Source organism: Artibeus jamaicensis, unplaced genomic scaffold, assembly GCF_021234435.1.
Source record: "Artibeus jamaicensis isolate MK-2021 breed Jamaican fruit bat unplaced genomic scaffold, CSHL_Jam_final contig_311, whole genome shotgun sequence".
NCBI classification, from domain to species: domain Eukaryota; kingdom Metazoa; phylum Chordata; class Mammalia; order Chiroptera; family Phyllostomidae; genus Artibeus; species Artibeus jamaicensis.
In genome coordinates this window covers 8,636,017-8,659,927 of record NW_026521717.1, presented here as the reverse complement: position 1 = coordinate 8,659,927, position 23,911 = coordinate 8,636,017, and the positions used below count along the sequence as shown (strand labels likewise).

The following is a 23,911-nucleotide window of genomic DNA, read 5'->3' as shown; positions in this document are numbered from 1 at the left end:
AGCAGGCTGGGCGTTGTAGTTGCGGAGCCGAGTTGACGAAGTCTACGTCTGTGAGCGTCCTGGGGGTAGGGGCGGGACTTACCGCCGCGTTGGGTGATCTTCAAGCCGGGAAGATGTTGGCGGCCATGTTGGTTTTGGTGGCTCCCCAACGGCCAATGGCTCCACTCCTCCGAAACTGGTGGGAGCTACTGCAACGAAAATTTCTGGAGACCAGGCCAGGCCTTCCCAGCCCTCCGTGGGGTACGTAAAGAATACCGGCATAGAGAAGGGGTAGATGAGGGGAACCTCAGGCAGCGTGGTGGGCACAATTCATACTCTGCCTTTTTCCCGCTTTCCGATCCTCCTTAGGAGAGCATGTCAAGGACATTTACTTAGGAACAAGAGAGAGCTGGCTTTTTTCTGCTGCTTCTCGGCAATAAAGAAAATAGTCCTCTCTCACATTCCTACACAGAATGTCACCCAAGCTCATTAGCTCAGCATTTACAGCCACCACCATCTGGATTCCTTTATTATCTCTCTTTTCCAGTCCTCCCACACCTTAAAGCAGTTCATCTTCTTTTGTAGTATTTGAGCTCTGTGCAGTTGAATCCAGATCCCCTATTACAGCACAGGGGCCTGGACCTGAGTGGGTCTGCCTAGCACCAGCTGTAGTGCTTGGGTTCTTGTGTAGGAAAGATTTCACAACACGAATCTAGGGGCAATGATACAAGGAAGGGCTTAGCCTAGAGGGAGCAACAGGAGAGCTTTGGCTTGCCTACCTTAATTCACTGGAAAGTCAGAAGAAATGGGGCTTTAGGGAGGGGTTTAGGGGATTAGCATGGGACAAGCTACCGGAGGCCCCTTGCTTTAGAGTTTAGGGGAGAGATGCTCGGAAAGAGAGAAGTGGGGGGTGGGGCAAGAGGAAAGGAAATGCCCCCCCCCCTTCTATCCACAGGGAGAGCGCATGCGAGCTGGGTCCTTTGTCTTGAGGCTTTCATCTCTTGTGGGTGGGAATCTTAGGAGAGGTCTAAAGGTAGGGTTTCAGTACAATATTCATCAGTTCTCCAGATGTGTCTTTTTAGGGTCCAGATCCCCCTGATTGGTCAGTGACAGTGGTCTTTAGCCTTTGCAGTTGGTCCTGGTGTGGTCCACCTGGTTTTGCTGCTTTTCCAGGCCTGACGCTGAAGCACAGCTGAGGCGGAGATGTTATCTCCAGAGAGGAAAGTTCAGGGGAGTTTACTCTGGGGGCGAGTTTCTTTTTTTCCCCAGTTTTGCACCCTGCCAGATCTTCCGCACAGGTGACCATCTGCATCTGGCTGTAAATCGCTCCGCCATTGTGTTCAGCTATCGCCGTTTCCCTATTCCACTTGCCAATGAATTTTCATAGCTTCGCTATCCTGTCTCACCTGTCTTTCCCCCAGAAACTAATTTGAATGGGAAGCTTCTTAGATATTAAAACTGGCATTGCTTTGGTATTTACAGTCTACACGTTTTCTAAGGTGTCCCAAACTTGATAATATCCAGGGAGTCTGAAGTGAGAGCCCACTCACTATATACCATAGTCTACCTGCGCTTCTTGGGATAATTTCCAGAACAATTCCATTAGACACCCCCATCTTTCAACTGATGAAATAGGTCTGAAAAGATCCCTAGGTTAAACATACCTTCCAGCCCTGTGCTGTTACCACTGGGCTATGCTTAGAAAATATGTTTAGATATATTGAAAGGGAGTACCAGTTAAGTGTTTCAAAGCTTTGTATATTCTTAAGAGTTCCTAAAATCAAAAGAAAGTCTGAGGAATAGCTAGAAGAGGGTTAAAGAATCTATTTGATTTTATATACAATTTAGAACAACAAAAGTGAAATGTTGATGGTTATATAAATTACTGTCATACAAAGAATGGTGAGCTAGTTTTTTTTTTCTTGTAGAACAGGCAGGAATCAAGGTTAAATACTATGAACTAAGAGACTTAAATAGGGCCTGCCAACTTACAAGTGTGTGACAAAGGAACTAACTCAGTTTGAATATAATAAAAAAGGGTCAGTGGGCAGTGATTTTAGTGTTGGTTAGAGGTGCAGCTGGGGACTTTCATGCTTAGATTTACTTGTAAAGTGATTAGGTACTGCCCACCAACTGGATATGGACAGCTGAATGATTTTCTTCTTCTTTTTTTTTTGGCTTTGTTTGTTTTGTTTAAATTAGGTGCCTCAGTCTTGTATTTATGTTTACCACTAAACCCCAGAGTTCTGTTTTTCATAAGGTAAGAAACTCTTGGTGGGATTTCACTGATTTATTTCGGCAAGTGCCTCTGAGAAAAATTTCTATGTGTGTTCTTTAAATTTGCTTTATGTATGAGCTTTAGTATAATAGCCAAGATTTTCTGTTAAATGTCTATTGAATGTAATATTCTAAATTATCTGTAAATATATGTTTTCATATCATGGTTGACTAAGGAGAATGATACCTGTAAATAGTCATTTAGAAGCTAAAACTGATTTTGAATCTCCATGTTTTATTTTGTAGGACCAGCATTAGCTGTCCAAGGTTCAAATATATTTATAGAACCAGCAAATAATACTAATGGAAGTAAGGAGATCTCCAGCCTTTTGGATAGTATCTTTTGGATGGCAGCACCCAAAAACAGACGCAGCATTGAAGTTAACCGGTGTAGGAGAAGAAATCCTCAGAAGCTTATTAAAGTTAAGGTAATGTGTTGATTTTTGTGGATGTGCTTTTTCTCACGACTACCACTGCATATTCTCCTGGTATATCCATATAACCTATGAGTACATTATTCTCAGATTTTATATGTCTACTTTCTTGTGGCCCAAAAGTAAAATACAGTATTCTGTATGTCTACTGTGCTGTAGCCTAATTGGTAGGAACACTGTCAAGGAGGGAGTTTGGAGCCTGCACAGAGGACCAGGTTGGGAAGAGCATAAATGACTTTTTAACTGTGTGTGAGCTGTGCCAGTCCTGGGCTGTGTGATTTTGAACCATATATGAGTAAACATCTTAACTGTGGCAGAACCTCAAATTAAAGTTAGAAGCAATAGTTATATTGGATCTTGGGTTTTACTGGCCTTTACCTTTTTATTTTATTCTTCCCTGTACCCCGTAAAATGCTGCAAAGAAAAATCCTTAGATTAGTAATAAAAATAGCTAACATCTATTAAGAGCCTGTGATATATCCAAGATGTGAATTATCAAATTCTAACAACAGCCCTCCAAAGTAAATATTGCTCTGACCATTTTTAGGATGAAGAAACTGAGGCAAAAAGAATTTACCTGTGTTCACAAGCTATTACGTGGTAGAGCCAGCCAGGATTTTAGCACTGGAAGTCTAATGTTTTAGCTCAATTCTTCTCTTGAAAATTGGTGTGTTCTATCCTCAAGCAACTCCAGATCTCTGCTGTGTTCATTGAATTCATAGATACACTTGTCATTTATCTAATAAGCAAAAAATATAGTTGTTTAGTAACTTTGATCTGTTAATTTATGGCCTTAATGGCCATGTTTAAATTACTGGAATTCCACAGCACCAGCACAGTGCATATGAAACTCCAGAACAGAGAACTTACTATTAAGCTTCTATGTTAATTATTAAACCAAGTCCTTAGAATTTAATTAGGCCAAGACATATTACTGAGTTAAAGTTGGGATTAGACTTAAAATTTGGATCTCAAAAATACTTCATTAACTAAAAGAAAAATAATTCATACAAGTGGGTAAGAAAATTTAATTTTTTAGGAATAAGATCTTGCTCCAATCCGTTATATATCCCTGTGTGTTTATTCCGAGGGAAGAGAATAGCTCTTATCCTGTGCATTTGTTGTCTTCATTGAATTGTTTTCTGCTGCATATAGTTTATTATCTTGGGTGCATGGTTTAATTATTAAATTAATTGGAGTGGCATTAGCTAATAAGTTTCAACTGTACAATTCTATAACCATTACCCATATATTGCATTGTGTTTTCACCACCGCAAATCAGGTCTCCTTCCATCACCATGAGTTTGGCTTCCTTTGCCCTTTTCTACTTTTCCCACCCCCTTACCTTCTGATAATCATCATACTATTGTCTGAGTCAGTGAGTTGTTCTGTTTCTTGCTTTCTGTTTTCTATCTCACATATGAATGAAGTCATATGATTCTTTTTCCTGCTGACTTATTTCCCATAGTATGATGTTGTCAAGATTCACATGGCAGTTATTTCATTTTTTTTTCTTATGGCTGAGTAGTAGTATATATGGTCCACATTTTCTTTTCCAATCATCCATCAAAGAGCACTTGTTTTCATATTTTGGCCACTGTGAATCATGCTGTAATAAACATAGGGGACTATATATATCTTTGCAAATAAACGTTTTCAAAATTTGGGGGTTGATAAACCAAAGGAGGGAATGCCTGTGTCATATGGTAGCTCAATTCTTACTTTTTTTGAGGAACCTCCATACTGTTTTCCATAGTGATTGTACCAACGTACATTTCTATGAGCAGTGCAGGAAGGTTCTTTTTTCTCCCCATCTTCTCTAGTATTTGTTATTTCCTGTCTTTTTGGTAATAGCCATTCTAACAGGTGTTAGGTGCTATCTCACTGATTAGTTTTTCTCATTACTAGTAAAGTTGAGCATATTTTTGAAAATCTGTTGGCCATTTGTATGTCTCATTGGGAGAAGTGTCTGTTCAGGTCCTCTGCCTATTTTTTAATTATGTGTTTTGGATGAGTTTGTTTTTTGGATGGGTTCTGTGTATGAGTTAATTTTATATTTTGAATATTAGCCTCTTATTGGAGGTATCGTTTGCAAATATATTCTCCCATTCAGTTGGTTGCCTTTTTGTTTTGTTGGCAGTTTCTTTTGATGTACACAGCTTTTTAGTTTGATATAGCCCATTTATTTTTGCTTTTACTTCTCTTGCCTTTGGGGTCACATTTATAAAATCCTCTCGTCTCAGAGAGGATCTTGGTCTTACAAGATCTATAAGTTTAGTACCTATGCTTGCTTCTATGTGTTTTACTCTGATGTATTTTGAGTGAATTTTTGTGTATGGTATCAAATAGCACTCTGCTCACGTGACTTTCCAATTTCCCAGCACCATTTATTGAACAGGCTTTCTTTTCACCATTATATGTGTGTGTCTCCTTTGATGAAAATTAGTTTCAGGTATGTATATGGGTGGACTCTCAGTTCTATTCCATTGATCTGTGTGTTTATTTTTCTTCCAACTGTTTTGATTATTATACCTTTGTAGTATAATTTGAAATCAGGGAGTGTAATACCTCTGGCTTTGTTCTTTTTCTCCCAGGGTTACTTTGGCTATTTGGGATCTTTCATGGCTTCCTACACATTTCATGATTTTTAAAAAAAATTCTATTTATTTAAAAAATGCCATTGGGATTTTGATAGGGATTGCTTTAAATCTGTATATTGCTTTAGGTGATATGGCCATTTTACTGTTGATTATTCCAGTCCATGAACATGGAATACCTTTCCATTTCTTTGTGTCATTTTCAGTTTCTTTCACCTGTGTATTACAGTTTTCAGTATATAGGATCTTCACTTCTAATTAAGTTTATTCCTAGGTGCTTTGTTAAAGTTGCAAATGAATTTTACCTGAGATTTCATTGTTTTTTTAATATATTTTGTTGATTATACTATTACAGTTGTTCCCGTTTCTCCCCCTTTGCCCCCTGCTACACCTGATACCCACCTCCCCTTCAGCGATCCCCTCCTCAGTCATGTCCATGGATTGTGCATGTATGTTCTTTGGATTCTCCTTTTTCTATACTATTCTTTACCTCCCCCTGTCTATTTTGTACCTACCAATTATGCTTAATCCCTGTAACCTTGTCCCCTATTTCCCCCCTTACCCCTCACAGCTAATACCCTCTAAATGATCTCCATATCTGTGATTATGTTCCTGATCTGGCTGTTTGCTTAGCTTGCTTTTTCAAATTCAGTTGGTAACAGTTTTGAATTTGTTGCCATTCTACCATTCTCAGTTTTGATCTTCTTTGTCTTCAATAGGTTTCTTTAACATTTCATATAATAATGGCTTGGTGATGATGAACTCCTTCAGCTTTATGTTGTCTGGGAATCACTTTATCTGCCCTTCCATTCTAAACAATACCTTTGCTGGATAGAATAATCTAGGTTGTAGGCTGTTTGCTTTTCATCACTTTAAATATTTCTTGCCAGCCTCTTCTAGCCGGCAAAGTTTCTTTTGAGAAATCAGTTGACAGTCTTACGGGAACTCCTTTGTAGGTAACTCTCTGCTCTTCACTTGCTGCTTTTAAGTATCTTTAGCCCTGGCTGGTGTGCCTCAGTGGGTGGAGCACCAGCCTGTGCATCAAAGGGTCACCAGTTCGATTCCCATGTGCCTGGGTTGTGAGCCAGATCTCCAGTAGGGGATTGTGCAGAAGGCAACCACACATTGATGTTTCCCTCCCTTTCCCTGTCTAAAAATAAATAAATAAAATCTTTTAGAAAGAAAAAAAAAAGTCACATTAAACTCTCCTTTAAAAAAAGATTATCTTTAACCTTTGGCATTTTATTTATGATCTGTCTTGGTGTGGTACTCTTTGGTCCAACTTGTTTGGGACTCTGTGCTTCCTGAATTTGTATGTCTATTTCCTTCACCAAATTAGGGACATTTTCTTCATTATTTTTTCAAATAAGTTTTCAATTTCTTGCTCTTTTTCTTTCGGCATCCCTATGATTCAGATGTTGGTACCTTTGGAGATGTCCCAGAGGCTCCTCATACTATCCTCATTTTTTAAAATTCTTTTTTCTTGCTGTCCTGGTTGAATGTTTATTTCTTCTTTATGTTCCAACTCATTGATTTGAATCCTGGCTTCATCTCCTCCATTGTTGGTTCCCTGTAGATGTTTCCTTACTTCACTTAGTGTACCCTTCATTTCTTCTGGGGTCTTTTTTATGTCACTACAGTTCTCAATAAGTTCTTTCATCCTGTTGATCACTAGTGTTTTGAACTCTGCAGCTGATAGGTTGTCTATCTCTGTTTCATTGAGTTCTTTTTCTGGGGCTTTGTTTTGTTCTTTTATTTGGGCCATCTTTTTTGTCTCCACAATTTTGCACCTTCCCTATGTTTGTTTCTGTGTGTTAGGTAGAGCTGCTTTGATTCCCTGTCTCAGTAATGTGGCCCATTGTAGAAAAGGCAACTGTAAATTGTGTGGGGAGAGCCATAGATAATCGCCAGAACCGGGCATCCCACTTCACCACTTTGTGGCTATGTGGGGAGAGGAGACAGTGCTGCTGCCTGGCTTGTGGAGGTTTTCCCAGCAGGGTCTACCTGCATTCTAAGTCTGTGTGGGCCCTTTAAGTGGAGTTTTTTTCTGCTGCTCCAACCTCCACTGGTTTTTCCAGCCAGGAGTTACAGGGATTTATCTTCCTGGTGCCAGAATCCTGAGCTGTGTAGTTTAGCCTGGGTCTGGGATTGCTCGCTCCCAAGGTATATCTCCTTATTTTTATCCACTACATGTGAATATAGGACTCCCTGTTCCCCACCACAGCCAACTCTCCTATGCACACTGTGTCTCTACACCTCTCCACATTTCTGCCCTCTCTATCTGTCTGGATGTATGTGGCTTATTTAAACCCTTAGTTGTCTGACTTGCATAGTTTTCTTGATTATCTGGTGGTTCTGGGTATTTATTTGAGGTCTAGTTGTAATTCAGGGTGTCAAACTCATTTTCACTGGGGGCCACATCAGCCTCATAGTTGCCTTCAAAGGGCTGAATGTTATTTTAGGACTGTATAAATGCAAATACTCCTTAACTAGGGGCAAGGAGCTTGGCACTGCTGCTGGTAGAAAGAAGGTGCCAGGCTTGGGGGGGAGGGCTGGCAAGGTGGGGTGACAGATTTGGCCCTCAGGCCTTGTGTTTACCACGTGTGTTGTAATTCTTTGTGTGGTTTCACGAGGAGGCAAACCTTGTTTACCTATGCCTCCATCTTGACCAGAAGTCAAGATTTTATTGTTAGCACTATACAGGAAAGCAGTGGATTTTTGTACATTGATTTTGTATCCTGCCACTTTATTGTGTTTATTTGTTGTTTCTAATAGTTTTTTGGTGGAGTCTCTGGTTATTTTATATAAATAATCATGTTATCTGCGAAAAGTGACCATTTTACTTCTTCATTTCCAAGTTGGGTGCCTTTTATCTCTTTCTCTTGCCCAAATGCTCTGGCTAGGATTTCCAGTAGTACTATGTTAAACAACAGTGGTAAGAGTGGACATTCTTGTTTTGTTCCTGGTTTTAGAGGAAAATATTTGAGTTTTTCACTGTGGACTATGATATTAGCTGAGGGTTTCTCATATATGGATTTACTGTGTTGAGATACTTTCTTTCTATACCTGTTTTATGATTATGGTTTAATCATAAGTGAATGTTATATCTTGTCAGATGCTTTTCCTGTATCTGTTGATAGGATCATATGATTGTTATCCTTTTTGTTTATGTAATACAGTACGTGGGTCTATTTGTTTATGTTAAGCCATAGTTGTGCCTCACCTGATAGTGATTTTTTTAATGTAGACCTTCTTAATGTAGTGTATTTGATTTGTGTGTTAATTGTTTTGGATTTTTGCATCTCTATTCATTAAAGGTAGTAGTCTGTAATTTTTTTTCTTGTGTTGCTCATGACAGGTTTTGGTATCAGTGATGTTGGCCTCATAAAATAAATTAGGATCAAATTTTTGGGGGGAGAGTTTGAGGAGGATAGCTATTAAGTCTTCTATCCTCTTTGACTGTTTAGTAGTCTTCACTAATGAAGCCATCTGGTCCAGGGACTTTTACTTTTTGACAGGTTTATTGATGACTGCTTCAATTTCCTTATTTTTGATCAGTGTATTCAGATTTTCCAATTCTTCATGATTCAGTTTAGGAAGGTTATATATTTCTAATAACTTGTCTGTTTCCTCTAGGTAATCAAATTTGGTGGTGTGTAGTCTTTCATGGTATTCTTATATAATCATGGTTTCTTGTATAACTTTCGTTTCTGATTTTGTTTATTTGAGTATTTTTTCTTTTTTCCTTTCTGTGTAAAGCCAGCAGATTTGCCTAGTTTATTAATCTTTTCAGAGAACCAGTTCTTTGTTGCAGTATTTTTTCTGTTGTATTTTTGTTCTTTATTTGGTTCTGTTCTAATTTTTAACATTTTCTTGTGTGGACTCTGAGCTTCATTTGTTCTTTTTATACTTTTTTAAAGTGAAATGTTAGGTTGTTCATTTGATATTTTTCTTGTTTCTTAGGTAGGCCTGTAATGCTATAAACTTTCTTCTTGTTACCACTTTTGCTATATCCCCCCAAATTTGGGTGTGTTGTATTGTTTTTCTCATTTGCGTATATATATTTTGACCTCTTTTTTATTTTTCCTTTGATCCAGTTATTTAAAGATTTTACTTTTATTTATTTTTTGAGAGAGGGGAAGGAAGGGAGGAAGAGAGGGAAAGAAACATCAATGTACGAGAGAAACATTGATCAGTTGCTTCTAGCACACCCCCACTTGGGGACCCTGGTCCACAACCCAAGCCTGTGTTTTGACCAGGAATCTAACTTCTGACCTCCCACTTGATGAACAGTGCCCAACCCACTGAGCCAAGCCAGTGAGGGCTGACCCAGCCATTGTTTAATAGCATGTTGTTTAATTTCCATATACTTGTGCTGGGGTTTCTTTTTTCTTTTTACAACTGATTTCAAACTTCAGAGCATTATGGTCAGAGAATATGATCAGTTTGATGTAAATCTTAAATCTGTTGAAGTTATTTTCATGTCTCAACATATTGACTATCCCTTCGAATGTCTCCATACACTGGAAAAAATATGTAGTTTGGTGTTCTGGGATAAAAAGCTCTGTAAATGTCAATTTTGTGTATTTGGTCCATTGTGTTATTTAAAGCTGATAGTACCTCATTGATTTTCTGTTTGGATGATTATCCATAGCTGTCAGTAGAGTGTTTACATCTCCTACTATAATTGTCAGTTTTTCCTTTTACTTTTGTTACTATTGTTTTACTATTTTGTGTTCCCAGGTTGGGTGTGTATATATCAATATGTGTTATGTCTTCTTACTCCCTTTATCATTGTAAAATATATATCTTTGACTCTTGTTACCTTTTTTATTTTGAAATCTATTTTGTCAAATATAAATAAGACAACAGCTTTTCACTGGATGTAATTTGCTTGAGGTATCATTTTCTCCCCCTTCACTTTGAATTTATGCTTCTCCTTGCATATGAAATGAGGGTTTTTTTGTTTTTTGTTTTTTAATATTTTATTTATTTATCTTTAGAGGGGAAGGGAAGGAGAGAGGGAGAGAAACGTCAATGTATGGTTGCCTTTCGTGCGTCCCCTGCTGGGAACTGGCCTGCAGGGAACTGGTCTGCAACCCAGGCACGTGCCCTGACTGGGAATAGAACTGCGATTGTCTGGTTCGCAGGCCCGTGCTCAGTCCACTGAGCTACACCAGCCAGGACTCCGAAGGTTTTTTAAATAAGTTTTTCTTTTAAGATTTCATTTATTCATTTTTAGAGAGAGGGGAAGGGAGGGAGAAAGAAAAAAAGAGAAACATCAATGTGTGGTTGCCTCTCGCACACTCTCTACTGGGGACCTGGCCTGCCACCCATGCATGTGTCGTGACTGGGAACTGAACCAGGGACCCTTTGATAAGCAGGTTGGCACTCGATTCACTGAGCTAAATGTTTGGTAACATTCTCATGTGATATCATTTGGTTCAGGGCTTTTGTTTGTTGTGAGTCTTTTGGTTACTGCTTCAGTTTCACTAGTTGTAATCTGTCTATTCAATTATTTGATTTAGCTTTGGAAGATTGTATGTTTCTAGGAATTTACCCATTTGTTTCCAGATTGTTCAGCTGGTTAGCACTTAGTTCATGATATTTTATCATGATTGTTTCTATTTCTGTGGTGTCATTTATTCTCCCCTTTCATTTCTGATTTATTTCGATCTTCTCATTTTCTGTGAGTCTGGTCAAAGGTTTGTCAGTCTTGTTTATCTTTCCCAGGAACCAGCCCTTAGTGGATTCATTGATCTTTTTTTTTTGTATTGTGTTTTTAGATTCATTTTTGTTTATTTCTGTTCTGATCCTTTCCTTTCTTCTGTTCATTTTGGGCTTTGTTTATTCTTTTTCAAGTTCCTTTCAGTGTAAAGTCAGATTGCTTATTTCAGCTATTTTTTGTTCTTTGAAATAAGCCTCTAATGGTATGAATTTTCCTCTAGTATTGCTACTCTCTGTCCCATTGGTTTGGGGTTGTTGGTTTCACATTTTTATTTGTTTCAAAGTACCTTTCATTTCTTCCTTGATCTTACTGTTAACCCATTCATTGTTTAGTAACATGTTACTTAGCCTCCATTATTTCTGTTTTTCAGTTTTCTTGTGATTGATTTTCAGTTTTATAGAATTCTTGTCAGAGAAGATGCTTGATATGATTTGAATCTTAAATTTATTGAGATAGTTTTGTGTTCTAACATGTGGCCTATCCCAGAAAACGTTCTATGTGCACTTGAAAATAAAGTATATTCTGCTGCTTTGATGTGAAGTGCTCTGAAGATGCCAATTAAATTCATCTGATCTAATGTGTTCTTTAAGACCACTATTTCCTTGTTGATTTTCTGTATGGAACTTCTATCTGTTGATGTCATTGGGGTGTTGAAAACCCCTACTGTAACTGTATTACTTTTGATTTCTCCCTTTGTGTTGATTGGGGTTTGCTTTGTGTATTTAGGTTGTAGGGTAGACAGAGGCAGTCTGCCTCCTTTACCCAGATATCTGGAAGGCAAAGATAAACTGTATTCTCATAGCCTTGAGACTAGGTCCTTTAAATGGTTCCCATAACATTGAGTGGGCTTGCATGTGCAGAATCTCGCTTCGTTATACTGTGGATTCTGGCACCCTTCTGGCTTTATCTGTACTTAGTACATAAGGGAGTTAGGGGATTCCAGCGGGGGGACCTGCAGATTGTAGCATGCGTGAATCATCCACCCTTGAATAAAGGTATGTCAAGTATGCCCAGAGCTCCTTGTATATTCTTCCATCTGCCCAAATCTAGAGTGGACCTGTCCAACCATGAACATTCACAAAACATAGGTGCTCTTATGTTATCTGCATAAATGTTTACATGGGTTAATCCTCTTCTTGGAATGCTCGCATTTATAGTATCTGTCTTTGTCTTACTATATAGCCTTTTTTTTTATGTCTGTTTTGTCAGCTATAAGTATTGCTACCCCAGCATATATTTCATTCCATTTGCATGACATCTTTTTCTATCCTTTTATTTTTGGCAGTGTGTATCTTTTATTCTGAGCTGGGTCTTTTAATAGACACCATATATGTGGCTCTTGTTTTCTTATCCATTTATTAACCCATTACCTTTAAATGGAGCATTTAAGGCATTTACATTTAAAGTGACTTTGTAGTTACGTATTTATTGCCATTTTATTCTGTTAACTATGTTCCTTTGTTTTGTTTCTCCTCCTCTTCCTCCTTCTTGAAGCAGGTCTTAGAATATTTCTGTAATACTGGTTTGATGGTAGCAAACTCCTTTAGCTTTTTATCTGGAAAGCTGTTTATTTCTCCTTCAACTTTAAATGATATGTCGCTGGATGAATTAGTCTTTGTATGTGGCTAGGTAAAGTAGTCTTTGTTGTAAGTTGTTCCCTTTCATCACTTTGAATATTTCATGCCAATCCCTCTGGCCTGAAATGTTGAGGAAATCAACAGTCTTTTCTTTTTTTTTTAAGATTTTTAGAGGGGAAGGGAAGGAGAGAAGGAGAGAAATATCAGTGTATGGTTGCTTCTGGTGCATCCCCTACTGGGAACTGGCCCCTGCTGGGAACTGGCCTGCAACCCAGGCATGTGCCCTGACTGGGAATCAAACCACGATCGTCTGCTTTGCAGGCCGACGCTCAATCCACTGAGCTACACCAGCCAGGGCTTAGCTAACAGTCTTATGGGAGCTCCATTGTAGGTAACTGTATTTCTTCTGTGGCTTTTACAATTCTGTTTTGTTGTTTTTTTTTTTAAACATATGCTAGTATAATTATAATGTATCATATTATGGGCACCTTTGGTTCCATCTTATTTGGGACTCTCTGTGCTTCTGGTTTGTGTGTCTTTTTCCTTCACCAGCTTGGGAAGTTTTTCATCATTCTTCAAATTGGTTCTTGATCAGTAGCTCTCTCTTCTTCTTGTATCCCTATGATGTGGATGTTGTTATGCTTCATATTGTCTCATGGGTTCCTTAAACCATCCATTTTAATTTGTTTTCTTTTTACTGCTTTGATTGGGTGTTTTTTATACCTTGTCTTCCAAATTGTTGATTCCATCATCATCTTTATCCAACCTACTGTTTATTTCCACTGTATTTTTCTTGTCAGGTATTGTATTCTTTATTTCTGATTTTTTAAATGTTTTTATGTCCTTTTTATTGTTGAGCATACTATAACCATGACTTTGAAGCTTATAGCTGATAAATTGCTTCCCTCCATTTCATTTAGCATTTTTTTTGGTAAATTTCTTCTGTTCTTTCATTTGGGATGTTTCATTTTCTCCCCATTTAGTTGTCTCTTTTGTGTTTGTTTCTATGTATTAGATCTGCTATGACTCCCATTCTTGTTGGGGTGCCCTTACATAATAGGTGTCCTATAGGACCCAGTGATCCAGTCTCCTTAATTACCTGTGCTAGGTACTCTAGGAATGTCCCTTGTGTGGGTTATGTGGTTCCTCCTGTTATAACTGTATCTTCATTGATATCGGCATTTCATTTAGGTGATCCAGCCTTAGGCTGGCTGGCTATGTGGCTCACCCCTGACCATGGTTTTTGAACTGCTGCGCAGGTGCTAACCACATGAATCAGAATTTGCCTCAGCAAGGTTTGGCGCCTGCTGAGATCTCTGGATAAGTGGCTTGTGAAGCTTTATTGGATCTTGCTGTGGTGTTTTCTGAAGCTTGCCATTGGGTGTGTTTGCAGTCGGTGTTTTTGAAGAGACTGTTGTAAGACATTGTAAGTTGCCACCTGTGACTTTGGCAACTGGCCCTTGGCAACCTGTTTGGAGCTACAAGCAAGCCACAGTTTGTGCCTCTGCTGGGCCTGGGTGCACATAGGAAGGACCAACTGCGTACCAAAGCTGCTTTTACCAGCACCAGGCATGGGGGCTGGTCAGTGAAAGTTTCAAGACATCCCAACAAGGTTCACTTCTACCTGCCTCTTCCACCTGCTAGCTTCGTGTTAATCTCAGTCATGAAAGAGTCTCTGGGTATACCCCTCAGTAGGGTGAAAGTTCCACAGTGTGTGGTGAGACAGTCCAAAAGGTGGGGTCCATTGTTTTCCTGCAGGGTGATTCTGTCGGAGTGGGGTAGTCCACCCAAGAAAAATGGTGTTTGCATTTTGGGAAAATGATTTCAGCACAGGGATCCTGGCAGCTGTTCCTTGAGCTCCCTCCCCAGAGCCACAACCCCCAGGCTAGCCTCAAACAACTCTAGTTTGCTCTGTGCTCTCTCTACTAGAGCACAGGGTGAGTGGCTGAAATTTTGTTCATTGGCCTTTTATGAGAGTACTTGTGTCTAACAGACCTTTGCTTCTCCCTGGCAATCAGAAACCTAGCTGCTTTTCTCAGCCAGGTGTTACATGGGCACATCTTTTTAGATCTGGTGCTCCCAGCTGGGGAGCTTGGCTAGCCCCCCCCCCCCCCCCCCCCCACTTCTCAAGTATAAACCCCTTGCAGCTGAGATATGCCTCCTGAACTTCAGCTACCCCACCACCTATGGGAGCACGCCAGCCCTTTTGTGTCTCAGCTCTTCCTGCCAGTCTTAATGTGGCTTCTTCTATAAATCCTTGGTTATAAGACCTCTCTAGCTAGTCTTCAGTTGTTTACTCAGGATTATTGTTCTCTAATTTAAAATGGCAGTTCGGTCTTGGGAGGAGGTAAGGTAACTTCCACCTACTCTGCCAGCATCTTGGATTTACAGCACTCATACAGTTCTTTCTTGCTTTTTAAAATTTAATTAATTTTATTTGCATGCAAAGACATGCACGCTGATTTTAGAGAAAGAGGAAGGGAGGTAGAGACAGAAATACTGATGTGAGAGAAATAGCCATCCATTGCCTCTCACATTCGCCCCAACCTGGGACTGAACCACAACCTAGGCATGTGCCATGACCAGAAATCAAACCATGATATTTCAGTTGACAAGACAGCACTCCAACAATGAGCCACGCTGGCCAGGGCTCATTTACATTTTTACTCTCAAATCTCTCTGTTCTTTCATCTGATTCCTAGATTTCTGTCTTCAGCATCACTACTTCTTTTCTAGTGGTGTTTCTTCTGACATGGTCAGCTCTATTTCTTGGATTGCCAGTTTATTTTTTTATCTCTATAATTTCTGTTTGGCTTTTTTTCCTATACTTTTAATCTCTTTGATAAATTACTCCTTTTGTTCATTTATTGTATTTCTGAGTTCATTAAACTCAGTTTTCATGTATTGTTGAGTTTCCCTTTTTTTTTTTTTTGAACTTTCATCTTTGTCATTTCTGGAGATTTTTTATTTTCCTTTTAAGCTACTTTGTTACTTTGGTTATTCATTGTATTTTATTATTTCTATGCCTAGACACTTGTGGGAATAAAGTATGCTTTTAAAAAATATGTTCGACCCCTCACTGTTTAGTACATTGATAAATAGAGGCCTTTCTTTTGAGTATGTATTGCTGAAGCATAAGCCACAGTTGCTGCTTCCCCTCAGCCTCCCAGACCTCACATCAGCCCCCAGCAGACTCTGTAGCAGTGGAAATGTTGATACCAGCACACTCTTCACAGCCCTGAGGACTGGAAGGGCAGAAATATTTCTCCCTGAGCAGCCAACACACACTGCAATTCAACCCAGTGACAGAGGCTGCTGGGGCTTCTGGGATCTTACCTGAATTACTAGGGCTTCTGGGATAGTCTTGGGGCAGTATTGCCTTCCCTGTGTAATATGACATGTATTCCTTGGGGAGGTGGGCATCCTTAGCTTGGGCACCATCCCCGTTGAGAATTACAGTGAGCAGTGGTTCTCTGGGCCTGTGACATCTCTGCTGCCTCCTGCAACTAGATACTTCTAGCAGTGTCGTACTGTCTGAAGTTTCCCAGGGCCTCCACCAGGCTCCGTTGCAATTGGTGGCAGTTGTGTGGGTGGGTGGGGAATAGTTCTTATATTTGCTGTCCTCCTGATAATGGTATCTGCCAGACCTCAGTTGCTACATTTGTGTCACTGTCACTGGGTTATACCATGGAATGCACCTGCCCTTTAGAGAGATCTTTCTGTCCCTCTAGTCCTCAGGGCTGCAGAGAGCACATTTACTGTAACCCAACACCTCCACCCCCAACACCTCCACTGCTATAGCACTGCCACTCTTAGCTCTGGGAGCGTGAGGGGAGATAGCTATGTGTCTGTGCTTTTGTTTTCTGCCTGGTAATAGCCAATGGTGGACCACAGCTTACACCCTTTTGCATTTTGTCTCTGGCCCTTTTACAAGGTGTAGTTAGCTGTAGTGTGTACTGATTACTCAGGAGGAATGTTGATTGTATTCTGTTCTTAGAGCTCAGATTATCTGTGCTGTAACCCAACACTCCCCCTGCTACTGAGTCTTCTGGGGCCATAGTGAGCTCTGGGCTGAATCTTTGGTACCTGTGTCTGGCCTTCCTTTTTCCCTCTTCCCCCATTTCCTGATACACACCCACCTTCAGATGTTTCAATGCATGGATCTCTCAGATGTATTTCTGTGTTGAGCAGGGAATCCTCTTTTGCATTGTTGCTGTCAATTTTGTTGAAATGCAAAGGGAAGAGACCTAGGGTTCCTCATGCTGCCATGCTGCTGGTGTCCCTCCTGTATTTTCACATTTCAAACCTACTTTTAAAAACATCAAAAAGTCATCTTTGAAGTTGTAATTGTCTCATTAAAGTTGAATAGACAGTATAAAAACTATTATAACATCTTTAAGTTATAACAGGGAAGCTTTACATTAAGGAATAATCAGTGCTCATTTATTTAAAAAAATACACCATCTATCAACTATATTTCATATAAGAATTTGAGTTTCACTGTGGTGAGTCAAGGGAAGCCAGCTTGTAATGTATTTATCTTGTTTTTCTTAAGATAGATTGAAAGGAAACGTGAATTTCTAGTAGATGCTTAGTATTGGAAGATAGGAAAATAGAGTAGCATTTTACATAATGTGACTGCATTGTAGTGTAGTTCAAAGACTAGACGTGAGCTCTAGTCCCAGTTTTTCTACTAATTCAAACTCAGTGTTCTTTATCCTGTTTTCCTGTGAAAATTAGGTTAGACCAGATGGTTTATGACCCCTTGTGCAGCATGAATACTCTAAGAATATTCAAGTATAAGCAACACTCTTGTTCATAATTATTTGTTCATTATTTTGCCTCTTCTTACAATGCTTTTTGTTTGTTTTTTCATAGAACAACATAGATGTTTGTCCTGAATGTGGTCACCTGAAACAGAAACATGTCCTTTGTGGCTGTTGCTATGAGAAGGTGTGCAAAGAGACTGCAGAAATAAGAAGACAGATAGGGAAACAAGAAGGGGGCCCTTTTAAAGCTCCTACGGTAGAATCCATGGTGCTATACATAGGAGAGACACCATCTGAACAAGATCAAGGCAAGAGGATCATTGAACAAGACAGGAAGCGACCATCCTGGTTCACTCAGAATTGACACCAGAGATGTTTAAACAGTATAACTTAACATAAAACATTTCTCTTGGAAAAAATGATTCTTTGTTTTCAGTGTTTTGTGCCTATTTTAAAATTATCAGTGTGACTTAAAACATTCTTCATAAGCAGTTAGTTTTATGCAGATAATTTGAAAATAGGAATAAAATCTAAAAATGTTTATGTAGATGTTCAGTGAATTTACATGTCTGTTTTTATTATAAGGTTTTAAGTATATATTAAATGTCTAGGACAAAGCAATAAAATAATTTAAAATTCATACCAAGAGATATGTGTTTGGCCCTGATTTTGTTTGTTTGCCAGTGGTTTTTCTTAAACCAGAATAATTACACATATACTTTTAAGTAACATCTAGAAATAGGTTATTAGTTTAATTCTGGATATTTTTTAAGTTTGTAATTCTAGCAGTAAGAAAAGGTTTGAGTTTGTAATTTTAAAGTAAAATTGCCTTTGGAACTTACCTGAGACATATGTTAATTTACTCAGATAAAAATACATTCTACATTAAGTCAGAATGACATTTGAAATTCATTAAACAGCTCATGAGATTTGTAATTCATTGCTTTGGGAGTGAGACTTTTAAAAGGAGATGTGAGTGAATTCAGTAGTGCATAGAAAATGTGCTAAGGATGTTGCCGTTGCCTTTGCATTTTCCTTTTAGTTTATTTTTTATCGTTTTCTTGTCTCTTTATATCAATGGCCTTTCCAACTTAAAGCAAATCATTTAATATTTGTCTCTCCCTATTTCTACCCTGAGCCCAAGTTTTAATATTTTGTTTCCTGTCTCATTCAAACATAAATAAAAGGTAGCTTATTAAAACACAGAGATAAGTAAGGTATTATGGTTGGGTGGAAAATCAGGAGAAAAGATAAAGTCCAGAGACATAGTTAAAACAGAATACATACTACAATAGACTAAACCATTATAATTAGGCAGCAAATTTAACATTGAAATTTCTTTTCTTTGGAAAGTATTTACATTAATAAGTTTTCTACAAGGTAAGACACAACGCAAAAGTGCATCTCTGCTTTGGTACTCAGGCCTGACAGACCATTCTCCCAAGATACTTTATAATAAGGATTATGTGAAGGGGTAATCCATATTATTCCTAGAAGTTAAATAACCAATTTCATAAGATACAGTAAGTCCAACAATAGGTTGAAATGCAATTCAGTCAAAGCAAATTCTCCTAACAAAGTATTGGAATCTCAGTAAATAACACTTTTAAGACTTGGATTTATCTGAGCATTAAATTGAGTTCCTGGAGGAATTATTTGAATAGACTTATTAAGGCACTACTCTGCATATAATATTTCTTACTCTGACAAGCCTTAAAAATGAATAATTATTTCTTAGTCTCTGACGAGCCTTAAAAATGTTATGTGTTCCATTTAAGGTACATAGTATACTCGAGGTAAAAATAATTCAAAAAAGCTAATTCTAACTAAGTATGTACCTGAATTTATTTCACTGCCTACTCAGCACCTCAGGTGACTACCTGGTTGCAAAGTATACACCTACATTTGCTATCTTTGTATTTTGAATAGCTGTAGGGTGTATATGCAGGTAGACCTAATAAGAATGTGCAGACAGAGAATACAACTAATAAGAATAAAACTTGTTTGCTATTCATGAACAGATAAATGTTATAAAGTGTGTCCCCAAATAGCAAAACCAGATGTCTAGTTCATGTCAGAAAGCTGTCATAAAGGAGAGAGTACTTAGCATTCTTAGCACTTTCTTTGAAGAGGCTGTCCCCTCAAAGTTATTTTTATAATTAATACATTTTATCATTTGATACCTCCAGGTTTTATTGTCAGATGAAAAAGCATCAAATTTGAATTAAGTCATTTATACCACTGATTTGTATACATTCTGAACATTAGAAGTGAACTCCATCTTTTCTTAACCCCTCCAATATCAGGATGTTGAGGCACTAGGGCACTTTTGAAAGGCGGTATTTGTTTTTCCCTTAACCAGTTTTTGGTCACCAGCTTCTGAAAATCTGAAGTGTCTGACTTTAGTCCACCTCCCTCATCCTAACCCTAATAATCATCTCTTTCCTGAGATGTTAAAGTGTACTTTTCAAATACTTCCCAGTCTCATATTCCTAATTGATTTTATTTAATAGTTTCTTTTGTTATTTATAAGATTACTAGAGCAATACAAAGAATATCAGCAAAAGGTTAATCAGTTTTTTACAACCATACCTACCATATTCCATCGTCTATATGCTTCTAAATGCCACGCTACTGCACCGTTTGTAATTATGTAACTCACTCCCCTGATCAAAACCAGGATCCAAATTAAACCTCTTGTGTCCTCATAATCTATTCAAGTCTTTGTGCCCACTTCCTACCACTGTGTAGTATGTACACAACTCTCAGACTGTTGTGTACAAATGTAGCAGAGATTGTTGAGCACCTCAGAGTGCATCACTCCTCTCCCACTGTCATCACTAGGCTTTGAAAGAAAGGGGTCAGGCCAAATCACCTAGAGAAGGCAGGGGGAAGGGAGAAAAACCCCAAGGTAGAACTGAAGATTAAAAGGGGTTTGCCCTGCCTGGGGGAAGGGCCACTAGAAGAAAACTATTGCCCAAGCAGGCAAGCAGCTCTTGACTCAGGAGAAGGGAGCTTGTACAGAGCATGCGTGATTCAAGACTGCCCCCTTACCTTAACACAGTGCCAGAAGAGGGGCAAAGGTAAACGTGGCCGATGATTTCCCTCATTGGTTGAAAAGGTGGATACTTACACTGGCTTCCAGCGCATGTGGGATCTTGAGAGAGGACTTTAAAAACAAAGGGAGGCAGAAGTTCCTCTTGCTTTTGCCCCTTACAGCTGGAAACAGCAGATCTTGGGACAGCTCAGGTTTTAGGCCTTGTACGGTTGGAAGCCAGCTGTAGGAGGCAGGGTTTCACACTGGTGAGGAGTGTGAAGGAGTGAGGAGTGCCTCACTGGATGCCAGCCGCTGGATGCCAGCCCTTGGGACACTACAGCACTGCAGCACAGTCCATGGGTCCTGGACTGCTTCCACTCACCCAGAGAGCAGCGTATGGAGACTAAGCAGCACATAGATGAGAGCTGCTGAGAGGCAATGGTGACTCTGGCTCCAGAGAGAGAGGGGCTGGAGCTGGAGAGAGGGAGACCTGTTGGTGTTACAACCTTGGGTTACAGATAAGCAATAATGGGGAACTTCTGGACACATATTTGGTCTTTAATCTTCCTGGGTGTGGCTGGTTTTCTGTGTTTTGCAGGAGTCTGCTTAGTCAGCTCAGAACAGGAATGCTCTAAGACCCCTCATAGGAACCCTGTTAATAAAATCTTACTCCTTTCTCCACAAATCTTCGTATAATGTATAAACATGGAGACAAGTATCTGTACTGAATGCTTCACTGTGTTCTACTATGGTGGATCCTGGCCTGCAGGATGTTGTGGCTGCTAGGGAACAAATACACACAGACTATGGAAGTCCTGTGGATAACAAGAAATAGCATGGCCACTCTCTGAGACAGAGGGGGCTAGAGGGCCAGAGGCCCCAGTCCCTGCCTGGACAGGCTTTTATTGCCTTTCTGAGTACATTACATGGAGAGGAGTCCTCATTTACTATGCACAGGTTCATTGCAGGGGATTACCTTCTACAGATGACAAAGAAAAGAATGTGGCTAATTACTTCAAAGAGAAGGATGTTGCAGACCAAGGGGAAGAGTGGTTGATCCACTCACACTCCACACTTGGGAGGTTTTTTAGCTCAGATTTTAGGAAGTTGCAGTAACCCCTTCTGCCTCAATTCAGGGTGAGGGAGTTTTAGCAAAAGCAAGTCTCATAGCAGTCTAGGTACAATGCAGGCCTGATTCCCCATGGGAAAATCTCTCTGTGGGTGTGGTCCTGCATGCCACTCGCTCCCCACTGGTTTTCCACATGAGTGCTGAGCTACATTTCCACCCCACACGAAGCAGTTCCCTACATTTTACCTCAGTGGGTCTTCCTTTCAGACTCCCTTACTAATTCCTTCTCTTCTCCCAAACTCTTAACTTTCTAGTGCCCAACTCTTCATCCCTGGTGGTTGCAGCCAGTCTTAGCGTAACCAGAAAAGACACCAGCGTTTGGGCTGCCTGTCACTACCAAACCCAATAAGCAATGACAGCGATTGATCTTTTATGGATGCTTTATTCAGATGGCCAGTGATCTGAGAAGATGGTGGGTTCATACCCTAACAGACCATCTTGTCTTTTCTTTCCAGGCCAGACTTTTAATAAGGGAAGGGGAGGAGGGATAAACAAGGTGCAGTGAGGGCTTTGAGAATCAGAAGCTGCAACATTCCTGTCCTGAGCAGTTAGTTGTTCCCAGAGGAAGGTGGTCTGCTCTCCCTGGAACACAAAGGCCTGGATGCCTCCAACTTGTCCCCAGGTGGTAATCTCTAGCAGTACCCCAGGAGGCCGGCTGTTTTCCCATGGGCCAGGATGGGCCTTATTTGTAGTTTCTGAAACAAAAGCTTTAACACACACATTACTTGCTAGACTTATATATATTTTTTACCTTAAGCTAAAATTTTCCAAGTCTTGATCCCCTATCATTATGGCTTTGAGATAGCACCTACATGTTGAGGACTTCCAATTTGGTATTTCTGATAGGGCCCCTGAACTCCAAAGTCATATTCAACTGCCAGCTTGGAATCTCCAGTCAAATGTCTGACAGATAACTCATTAATCTCAATATCTTTAAGTCAGAATCCCATCTCTCCAAGTCCTACTATTTCCCCACTCCTCAGTTCTCTTTCCTGGATGGCATTGGGAAGATCGCCTCAGCTCTGCTATAATGCAAGGTGGTGACACTGTGGTCTCTCTACTACTCCCTCCACTGGTCTTCAGCCTTGGGCCTACCTGTTCCTGCTTTGATGTTTATGAACCCTGCACCTCCCAGGCCTTCTTTCACTATCCCAGTAGCTCATGGTTCCTGACCAGATCTACAGCCACCCCAACTTCATACAGCCAGCAATGTTGGGCTGGGCAGCAGTGGTGGTCTACCTAGAAAACCTGGGCCATTGTTTCACAGGCTCCTTGCAGGCAGGCCAGTTCTTGCATACTCCTGCTTACTCCCCACACTCTCCTCTGTGTAACCTCTCACTTACAGATGTTTTCACTCACCACTCTGTGTTCTGACTTCAAATCTGGTCCATGTCTGAGAGCAGATGAATAGAGCTGCCCACTACTGTGCTGCCATCTTCCCTCTGTTGATGTGTCACCCAGATGGACTTCTTAATGAGGCCCAGTCACTCAGGTAATGAGATCATAGGCTTAAATCCTATGAAAATAGAAGGAAGAACATACATGTTAATTCACACAACAATCCACAAACCAGTCTCTTTTGAGTACAGGAGGTTGGGTTTTCTTTTTGAGAAGACATCCATTTGCAAATCTTTTGCTAGAATACATGTAACAGTGGCAGTTTGAGAGATCCTTCTTGCCTGTAAATTGAACATCTTTGATGATGATGTTATACACCCAGATTCAACTTCCAACTGAAAACAAACTTTGAAGACAGCTGCACTAGTCTAATGTCCACCACTAAGCATTATTATTTTCCTTGAACCACGATTTTTCTCCCTAAGATCCCCCTCTTTACCATTAAAGGAACTGCATTAAGTACAGCTTTAATTTGGCCTGTTTGCATAGACACAACAAGAGCAACCATTTATCACATGTGATCTTTAAGTATGCTTTGCTGGAACTCACACAAGGAACATTTGGGTTGACTCTTCAGTCCACCTTCCAGGCCACAGCCAGGGCACAGAAGCTGAGACACACATCTGTCATCTGTCTTCACCTTTATCAACTGCTGCTCTCAATTTCTTGAGGTTTCCACTGTGTTTTAAGGTACCTACTAGCCATCTTTCAGGAAAACTACTTTTGTTCCTTCCCTGGAAAGACTGCCATGAACCACACAACCAATCAAGGTACCAGGCTTTTTCTCATGGGCTTTTACTAGCTTTAGAAGTCAATTCCAATTCCTCCAGGCTTACTGGTAAAATCACCACTGACAACTGATCTTACTGATTTTATGGAAAGAAACCTTATGTCATCACTACTTCAGAATGGCAAATTATGGAGGGGTCAAGTAGTAAGAAAAATATAACGTGTGAAGGAAAATTTGTGTCCTTTGAATATTCGCT

The 23,911-nt window shown here is 39.8% G+C and overlaps 1 protein-coding gene across 1 annotated transcript; it reads left to right on the top strand.

Annotated features, from left to right (window-relative positions):
* The first annotated feature begins 62 nt into the window (after window positions 1-62).
* On the top strand, window positions 63-18,009 carry MRPL32 (mitochondrial ribosomal protein L32). The gene is made up of 3 exons (XM_037125691.2): window positions 63-240; window positions 2,503-2,684; window positions 17,471-18,009. The coding sequence occupies exons 1-3, from the start codon at window positions 114-116 to the stop codon at window positions 17,723-17,725; spliced, it is 564 nt and encodes a 187-aa protein (XP_036981586.2). The 5' UTR covers window positions 63-113; the 3' UTR covers window positions 17,726-18,009.
* The last annotated feature ends 5,902 nt before the right edge of the window (window positions 18,010-23,911 follow it).